Source organism: Limanda limanda, chromosome 6, assembly GCF_963576545.1.
Source record: "Limanda limanda chromosome 6, fLimLim1.1, whole genome shotgun sequence".
Taxonomy (NCBI): domain Eukaryota; kingdom Metazoa; phylum Chordata; class Actinopteri; order Pleuronectiformes; family Pleuronectidae; genus Limanda; species Limanda limanda.
This window is the reverse complement of record NC_083641.1, coordinates 29,070,505-29,080,522: the sequence shown is the minus strand read 5'-3', so window position 1 is coordinate 29,080,522 and position 10,018 is coordinate 29,070,505. Positions and strand designations below refer to the sequence as shown.

Here is a 10,018-nt window from a genome sequence, read left to right as displayed (position 1 = left end):
CTGACGGAACTGGAGAGGATCTGCAAGGAAGAATGGCAGAGGATCCCCAAATCCAGGTGTGAAAAACTTGTTGCATCATTCCCAAGAAGACTCATGGCTGTACTAGCTCAAAAGGCTTCTACTCAATACTGAGCAAAGGGTCTGAATACTTATGACCATGTGATATTTCTGGTTTTCTTTTTTAATAAATTTGCAAAAATTTCTACATTTCTGTTTTTTTTTCTGTCAAGATAGGGTGCTGAGTGTACATTGATGAGAAATAAAATGAACTTTTTTGATTTTAGCAAATGGCTGCAATGAAACAGAATGAAAAATTTAAAGGGGTCTGAATACTTTCTGTACGTATGTTTATAAATGGCAGTGGCATGGCCACCCTGTACCTTGCACATGTTTAAATTAAAAACATGAAAATATGAATCCGTGTAATATTTGAATAGCTTAGTATTGAATGCACAATATCAGGGTAGTTATGTTTATACATGGCACTAGGCCCAGTTTAATGTAAAACACAATTTTATACAATATATATAGTAGGGGGTCCCTGCTCCATCTCACAACTGTTGGGGGTCCTTGGCCTGAAAAACGTTGAAGACCCCTGGTCTAGATGATTAATGGGACATTTGGCCAGAGGGATACACTCTCACAACCTGGTTGAATACACATGAGACCAAACAAACACAACAACTAGTGGCCACTTACTGGAATGACAGGCCGATGTGCAGGGTTGTGTATGGATATTCATCACTAGTTGTGAGGAAACATTGTCAGACATTGTTGAGTCGAGCTTATGAATATGAATGTGAACCCATAGAGGAAGTTCTCGCTTCATTGCCGACATCCTGTGGCTCCGATACAATATGTAACAGCTAGCGCTCACTGATGCACATACAGTCATACAAGCTGCGGCTTACTGACACACAAACACACACACACACACACACACACACACTCAACACAATCCACTCGCAGCTCATCAGACAAATTAAATCACTGATGCGAAACGAAGCCGCGCTGAATAAGTCAAAGTTAATATGTTGCGTATTGAGACCGACAGAGAGAAGGAAGAGGTCGACTCGTGTGTTGATTTGAAATTGATGAAAGTAAACACAAATAAAATGATAACTATGCAAACTCAACTGAGACAGAATCACAGCGATGAGACACTTTAACACACAACGTTACAAACATGTTGTGAGTGAATAAATTAACTTTTAAATAAAACAGTCAACGAACACGACACTGCATCACACACAGTTATTTTGAACCCTTCAATGATTCTATATTTATTTTCAAGAAAACAACATTATATCTGGAAGAATAAATAAAGCTTTTCAAATCTATATTTATAGTTTTCAAATGAACGTCTCAACATTAAAAGACTCTTTGCACTTCCTCCTCCTCAGAGAGTTCGGCTGCCGTCAGTTTGATGAAATCAGATCTGTCGTCGGGGGGGGGGGGGGGAGAGGTGATTGGCCAAAAAGTACTGTAGTCATCAAGAGTTAATTTATATAAATATATAATGGTTTTTCAAAAGATCACTTACCCTCCCTTGTTAACTTCAGGTCAGACATATGTTTAACTTTTAACACTAAATATATATAGAAAATAATATCAGTGATATTTGTGATTGTGTTTGATTAATCAAACTAAAACACTTGGCCTGTTTGTAACTGAAACATGGAGAACGTCACTAATTCAGCATCTACTTTGTTGAATTGTGTGTCGGCCATGAACTTCATTTTAACGGCCTAAAGGAATGGTGGCTAGTGGGTAATGTTAGCTAACAAGGCTAAAGCTAACATAGCTAATGCTAGCGCGGCTAATGCTACCTAGCAAGCGGATGCTTAGTTTGCTCTTTAACCAAACGATGTGAGACCAGAAACATGACAATGAGGTCGAAGTGTGATTCTGTGTGAAATGTAATCACAGTTAACTGAGACTCCACCACAGAGTCATGATGTCATCACGTTGTTTGACTGAATTTACCCTGAATGTAGATCTGCAGCTCCAGACCAGAGTTTGTGACAGCTGCATTTCTAATGACAAGATGGCTGCAGACACTTTACTACTGAACGTGTGTGTGTCACAGCAGCAGGAGACGGTTCAACATGAACCACAACATATTTTATTATGTTGCTCACAAACAGGAGTCGATGCAGCTTCAGCTTTTAGGAGAAATTTAAATGTTGAAGCTGAACTAAACCTCTGTTGTTTTGTTGTTGAGGAATCAATGAAAACACTTTGACACACACAATCATTTTTAGCTTTATATTTACATTTCAACTTAAAAAAGGTCAAAACTCTGTTTCTGTTTCTTAGTTTTTATTATTTTGATCACAATATTAAAATCACATCACTCGGCTGCTGTTGAATAAACACTTTTACAGACAGAATAATTTTGGCTTCATCACATCAAACAGACAAATGTTCATATATGTTGGATTATTTCATATGTGAACAGACTTTATGTGATTAAACATGAATCATGTCTCATGTGTGAGTTTTAATAAAGTTTGTTGAATGTGAACAATGATCAGCTGTTATTGATAAATGTGTTTTTATGTGGATCTTCATCAGTTTGCTCGACTTCATGGATCCACACAAAATCTAAATGATAGAAAACATTTTCCATGAAAGTAAAAAACAAACCAAAGATAAAGATCAGAAAATAATGAAATCTTTTTACACACGTGGAAAAGTCGAGAGGAGAAATAAAAACAAGTGAGAAGTAAAAGGAGAAATAAACAAAGCTTTAGAATAAAAAGTTTACCATTTAAATTCAGCAGATTTCTCTTGAAGAAATAAACATGATGAATAAAATCTTTATCTCTAACGGCTCTGATCCAGCGTCACAGAGACTTTCACAGGTAACAGCTTCAAGGGATCTATAATGTTAAAGTATGGAAACATCTTCTGAGTGAAAGTGTGTTTGAAGGTGTGAATGTGTTTGTTAGTATCAAGATCAGAGAACGACAGTTCTCCTCTGTTCCAGTCCAGTTTTACTCTGATCCTCTGGCTCTTCTGCAAAGAGAGAACAGATGATCCTGATGGTGACAGTGCTGAGAATTCACCTTCGTAGAACATTATTTGCCATGATTCAGACAGATCGACTCCCTTCCTCTGGACAGACTCTACTCTTACACCCAGTGTCCAGTCAGTACTGTCTCCAACCAGGACGTCCCAGCTGTGAGTCCCTGAGTTAAAACCCTCAGATCCCAGAACTGAGGCGTATTCATCAAACCTCTCTGGATTGTCAGGAAGCTTCTGTTCCTCTCCTCGTCTCAAACTGGTCAGATCTTCAGACAGGACGAGTCGTAGACTAGCAGAGTTTGGGTCCAGAACCACAGCACTGTAGGAGACCACGTCCTTCATCTTGTTCCAGATGTTGAAGCTCAGGTTGCCCAGATGTTTGGCCTTGTCTATCAGAGCTCCTGAGGCCAGCTGTGGATCACCCAGCAGGGGGCGCTGCTGAACTCGTTCCACTGCAGCCTTGTAGTTGAGCAGGAACGGGACGTCTTCAGCTCTCAGCTCGTCCTCTGTGGTTCTGATTGTGTCTGAAAGAGACGTTATGTCTCTGCTCAGAGACTCAATCTTCTTCTTCATCTTCCAACTCTTCTGCTTATCTTCCTCCCTCAGTGCAGCCATCCTGGCCTCCTCTTCCTTCACCAGAAACTGATGAAGCTTTTTAAACTTCTCCTTGATCTGCGTCTCTGTGAGTCCGGCCTGGACCTTAATGTGTTCTGCTGTTTGTTCAAACTCTACTTTAACACGTTCAAAACTCTGTAACTTCTTCTTCAAGGGCTCCAGAGTTTCCTGAAGCTGCTTCTTGTGTTGTTGTGCAGCTTCATGGATGGGTCTGAATCTGTGGCCGGTGTGTTTCTCTGAATCTCTGCAGACGAGACACACTGGCTGCTGATGGTCCAGACAGAAGAGTCTGAGTTTCTCTGAGTGCAGACTGCAGAGAGCAGGTGAAGAGCTCTGATCTCTCTCCTGTAAGAAGGTCTCACACAGGTTCTTCAACACCAGGTTACAAGGTGGTTCTGACCTTGAAGACCTTCTCTTACAAAGTGGACACTCTTTTACTTCTTTGTCTTTCCACCAGCTCTTCACACAGTCTTTACAGAAGCTGTGGCTACATGACAGAAGAACAGGATCTCTGAAGACATCATGGCAGACGGGACAGCAGAGATCCTCTTCTAATCTGGAAGCCATTGAGTCTCCAGGTGAAGCTGAAAACAGACAGTCAGTCAGTCACAGCTCCATGAACATCACTGAGGTTCACTTCCCCTCTGAGTCGAGGTGTTTGTTAAACTCACGGTCATTGTGTGGAGCGTCGGCAGGTTGTAGTTTGACTCTTCTCTCCTGTAGCTGGACTCACTCAGGACGTCTGGTCTGGTTTGGTTTAGTTTGGTTTGGAAGGTGAATGTGATCGTCTGGTTTTCAGCCTGCGTCTCTTCAGGGAGGAACAGATGCTTCCTGGTTTCTCAGGTGTGTCAGGAGAGGGAGGAGCTTGAGATGCTGGAAGATAAAACCTGTAAAACCTGAAACAAATGTACAAGCAGCTCTGCTGCCAGTACAAACTATGCACCTCCCTTATGGAATGCACTCTAACACTTTAACTCTTAACTGCCTGATTCATCTGCCTCTGCAATACAATCACTGTACATATTTTCACAATGCACACATCTTTATTATCTAAACATTGGTTTAATTACATTCACTAATTTACATATTTCTATATTCCTCACAACTTTAGTATTAAATGTTTACTATTACCTGCTGGTGTCTTTTTGACTCTTTCTGCTTTAATACTACAAATTGTCACAACTTCAGTCAGTTCATAGAATTTTCATTTTCTGTGATCTGGTTTTTCATGTAATAATTCTCATGTCGTTTCAGAATTAAGCCACTCCCCCCTGCTCTGCCTCACCCCTTCCCACAGATCCCATTACCTGCCCCAGCCCCACCTGCTTTCCATCAGTCATCAGTCACCCAGTATATATACCGGCTCATTTCCTCTGTTCTTTGCCAGATCGTCTAGTGCAGGGGTCTTCAATGCTTTTCAGGCCAAGGACCCTCAAACTGATAGAGATGGAGCAGGGACCCCTAATATATATATATAGTATAAAATTGTGTTTTATATTAAACTGGGCCTAGAGCCATGTATAAACATAGCTACCCTGTTATTGTGCATTCAATACTAAGAACCAGGATTATTTTGCAAAAATGATTGCAAACTGATTCGTGGGTGAACTAAATGTCGTAGTTTTGTAATTTGTTATTTGTTCTATTTATTTTCTACAAAGTTATCTTCTTTTCAATAATATTTCAGCGTGAGTCCTTGTGTCTGGGATCTTACTAAGCTGGGGACTGAATAGGCTCTCGGCCAATCACAGGGAACCTGACAGAGCCAGCGTGTAACATGCGGCCTGGTGATTGGCACAGCAGTGAGGGGCGGGTCCTCCTGTGTGTGTACAGGAGCCTTGGAGGGACATGTCTCGGCTCGTCTCGTGCTGTGAGTGAACCGATGCCCAGCTGGAGAGAGCTCCTGTGTGTCGCTGACTGAAAGATAACGTCTCCTGCCTACGTTAATCTGTTCACTACAATATGTTGGATTCATGTTAATGTGTATTTAAAGACATTTAAATCAAATTGGTTGGAAAAAAAAAAAAAATATATATATATATCAAAATTGTCTAATCAACCAAAAAATTTTGCGACCCCCCTGAAGTACCTCCGCGGACCCCTTAGGGGTCGCGGACCCCCTGTTGAAGACCTCTGACTTAAACTTTGATCGCAGCAGAAGACGGAGAAACACATTGTGTATTTTTATAATGTTTGTCACATGCTGCTGTTGTTACATGAATGGAAACATAGTTTGGTAGTTTCCTTAAAAAACGAATCTGCTCCTTGTCACTAAAACACTCGTGTGGCTCCGCCTCCGTTCAAACTGGTGCTTTCAGGTTTTGGTTAAATTTAATGAGACACTTTACTTCCTGTGACTCGGCAACTATACTTCAGAGGATGTTGGAGGTGGAGATTGAGCTCAGGTTGCCCAGGTCGAGTCAGCAAAGTCCAAAGCTCAACATCCTGAACCTGAGCTTTGAGTCTGTGATAAGTTAATTTGAACCCTTCAATGATTCTATATTTATTTTCAAGAAAACAACATTATATCTGGAAGCATAAATAAAGCTTTTCAAATCTATATTTATAGTTTTCAAATGGACGTCTCAACATTACAACACTCTTTGCACTTCCTCCTTCTCAGAGAGTTCGGCTGCCGTCAGTTTGATGAAATCAGATCTGTCGTCGGGGGGGAAGAGGTGATTGGCCAAAAAGTACTGTAGTCATCAAGAGTTAATTCATATAAATATATAATTGTTTTTCAAAAGATTACTTACCCTCCCTTGTTAACTTCAGGTCAGACATATGTTTAACTTTTAACACTAAATATATAGAAAATAATATCAGTGATATTTGGGATTGTGTTTAATAAATCAAACTAAAACACTTGATCTGTTTGTAACTGAAACATGGAGAACGTCACTAGTTCAGCATGTACTTTATAATTTGTTGAATTGTGTGTCGGCCATGACCTTCACTTTAACGGCCTCAAGAATGGTGGCTAGTGGGTAATGTTAGCTAACAAGGCTAATGCTAACGTAGCTAAAGCTAGCGCGGCTAATGCTACCTAGCAAGCAAACAGGAGTCGATGCATCTTCAGCTTTTAGGAGGAATTTAAATGTTGAAGCTGAACTCAACCTCTGTTGTTTTGTTGTTGAGGAATGAATGAAAACACTTTTACAGACACAATCATTTTTAGCTTTCTATTTACATTTCAACTTAAAAAAGGTCAAAACTCTGTTTCTGTTTCATAGTTTTTATTATTTTGATCACAATATTAAAATCACATCACTTGGCTGCTGTTGAATAAACACTTTTACAGACAGAATAATTTTGGCTTCATCACATCAAACAGACAAATGTTCATATATGTTGGATTATTTCATATGTGAACAGACTTTATGTGATTAAACATGAATCATGTCTCATGTGTGAGTTTTAATAAAGTTTGTTGAATATGAACAATGATCAGCTGTTATTGATAAATGTGTTTTTATGTGGATCTTCATCAGTTTGCTCGACTTCATGGATCCACACAAAATCTAAATGATAGAAAACATTTTCCATGAAAGTAAAAAACAAACCAAAGATAAAGATCAGAAAATATTCAAAATCTTTTTACACACGTGGAAAAGTTGACAGTAGAAATAAAAATGAGTGAGAAGTAAAAGGAGAAATAAACAAAGCTTTAGAATAACGAGTTTAACATTTAAATTCAGCAGATTTCTATTGAAGAAATAAAAATGATGAATAAAATCTTTATCTCTAACGGCTCTGATCCAGCGTCACAGAGACATTCACAGGTAACAGCTTCAAGGGATGGTCATCATCTATAGTGTAAAAGAATGGAAACATCTTCTGAGTGAAAGTGTGTGTGAAGGTGTGAATGTGTTTGTCAGTATCAGGATCAGAGAACGACAGTTCTCCTCTGTTCCAGTCCAGTTTCACTCTGACCCTCTGGATCTTCTGCACAGAGAGATCAGATGATCCTGATGGTGACCCTGCAAAGTATTTACCTGCAAAGAACCTTATTCCCCATAATCCAGACAGATCGTCTCTCTTCCTCTGGACAGACTCTGCTCTTACACCCAGGTACCAGTTTGTAATGTCTCCAACCAGGACGTCCCAGCTGTGAGTCCCTGAGTTAAAACCCTCAGATCCCAGGACTGAGGTGTGTTTAACAAACCTCTCTGGATTGTCAGGAAGCTTCTGTTTCTCTCCTCGTCTCAAACTGGTCAAATCTTCAGACAGGACGAGCAATGGATTAGCAGAGTTTGGATTCAGAACCACAGGACTGTAGGAGACCACATCCTTCATCTTGTTCCAGATGTTGAAGGTCAGGTTGCCCAGATGTTTGGCCTCGTCTATCAGAGCTCCTGAGGCCAGCTGTGGATCATCCAGCAGGGGGCGCTGCTGGACACGCTCCACTGCAGCCTTGTAGTTGAGCAGGAACGAGACGTCTTCAGCTCTCAGCTCGTCCTCTGTGGTTCTGATTGTGTCTGAAAGAGCCATTATGTCTCTGCTCAGAGACTCAATCTTCTCCTTCATCATCCGACTCTTCTGCTCCTCATCCTCCCTCAGTGCAGCCATCCTGGCCTCCTCTTCCTCCTCCAGAAACTGATGAAGCTTTTTAAACTGCTCCTTGATCTGTGTCTCTGTGAGTCCGGCCTGGACCTTAATGTGTTCTGCTGTTTGTTCAAACTCTACTTTAACACGTTCAAAACACTGTAACTTCTCCTTCAAGGGCTCCAGAGTTTCCTGAAGCAGCTTCTTGTGTTGTTGTGCAGCTTCATCGATGGGTCTGAATCTGTGGTCGCTGTGTTTTTCTGAATCTCTGCAGATGACACACACTGGCTGCTGATGGTCCAGACAGAAGAGTCTGAGTTTCTCTGAGTGCAGACTGCAGAGAGCAGGTGAAGAGCTCTGATCTCTCTCCTGTAAGAAGGTCTCACACAGGTTCTTTAACGCCAGGTTAGGTGGTAGACCCTTTGAAGACCTTCTCTTACAAAGTGGACACTCTTTTACTTCTTTGTCTTTCCACCAGCTCTTCACACAGTCTTTACAGAAGCTGTGGCTACATGACAGAATGACAGGATCTCTGAAGACATCATGACAGACGGGACAGCAGAGATCCTCTTCTAATCTGGAAGCCATTGAGTCTCCAGGTGAAGCTGAAAACAGACAGTCAGTCAGTCACAGCTCCATGAACTTCACTGAGGTTCACTTCCCCTCTGAGTCGAGGTGTTTGTTAAACTCACGGTCAGTGTGTGGAGCGTCGGCAGGTTGTAGTTTGACTCTTCTCTCCTGTAGCTGGACTCACTCAGGACGTCTGGTCTGGTTTGGTTTAGTTTGGTTTGGAAGGTGAATGTGATCGTCTGGTTTTCAGCCTGCGTCTCTTCCGGGAGGAACAGATGCTTCCTGGTTTCTCAGCTGTGTCAGGAGAGGGAGGAGCTTGAGATGCTGGATGATAAAACCTGTAAAACCTGAAACAAATGTACAAGCAGCTCTGCTGCCAGTAGAACTCTGCACCTCCCTTATGGACTGAACTCTAACACTTTAACTCTTAACTGTGCCTGATTCATCTGCCTGTGCAATACATTCACTGTACATATTCTCACACTGCACATATCTTTACTGTCTTTACATAAGTTTAATTACATTCACAAATTTAAATATTTCTATATTCCTCACAACTTTACCATTACATGTTTCTTATTACCTGCTGGTGTCTTTTTGACTCTTGCTGCTGTAATACTACAAATTGTCACAACTTCAGTCAGCTCATAGAATTTTAATTTTCTGTGATCTGGTTTTTCTTGTACTAATTCTCATGTCGTTTCAGAATTAAGCCCCTCCCCCCTGCTCTGCCTCACCCCTTCCCACAGATCCCATTACCTGCCCCAGCCCCAGACCCACCTGCTTTCCATCAGTCATCAGTCACCCAGTATACATACCGGCTCATTTCCTCTGTTCTTTGCCAGATCGTCTAGTGCAGGGGTCTTCAATGTTTTTCAGGCCAAGGACCCTCAATCTGATAGAGGTGGAACAGGGACCCCCTACTATATATATAGTATAAAATTGTGTTTTATATTAAACTGGGCCTAGTGCCATGTATAAACATAGCTACCCTGTTATTGTGCGTTCAATACTAAGAATCAGGAATATCTTGCAAAATTAATTGCAAACGGATTCGTGGGTGAAATAAATGTCGTCGTTTTTTAATTTGTTATTTGTTCTATTTATTTTCTACAAAGGTATAATCTTTTCAATAATATTGCAGCGTGTGTCCTTGTGTCTGGGATCTTACTCAGCTGGGGACTGAATAGGCTCTCGGCCAACCACGGCGAACCTGACAGAGCCAGCGTGTAACATGCGGCCTGGTGATTGGCACAGC

At 41.1% G+C, this 10,018-nt stretch overlaps 1 protein-coding gene across 1 annotated transcript; it reads right to left on the bottom strand.

Annotated features, from left to right (window-relative positions):
* Nucleotides 1–2,800: 2,800 nt before the first annotated feature.
* LOC133003041 (E3 ubiquitin-protein ligase TRIM35-like) lies at nt 2,801–8,956 on the bottom strand. Its single transcript, XM_061072629.1, has 3 exons — nt 8,883–8,956; nt 7,402–8,795; nt 2,801–4,188 (listed from the first exon to the last, which is right to left on the bottom strand). Exons 2-3 carry the CDS (start codon nt 8,776–8,778, stop codon nt 2,830–2,832), a joined length of 2,736 nt encoding a protein of 911 aa, XP_060928612.1. The 5' UTR covers nt 8,779–8,795; nt 8,883–8,956; the 3' UTR covers nt 2,801–2,829.
* Between the last annotated feature and the right edge of the window lie 1,062 nt (nt 8,957–10,018).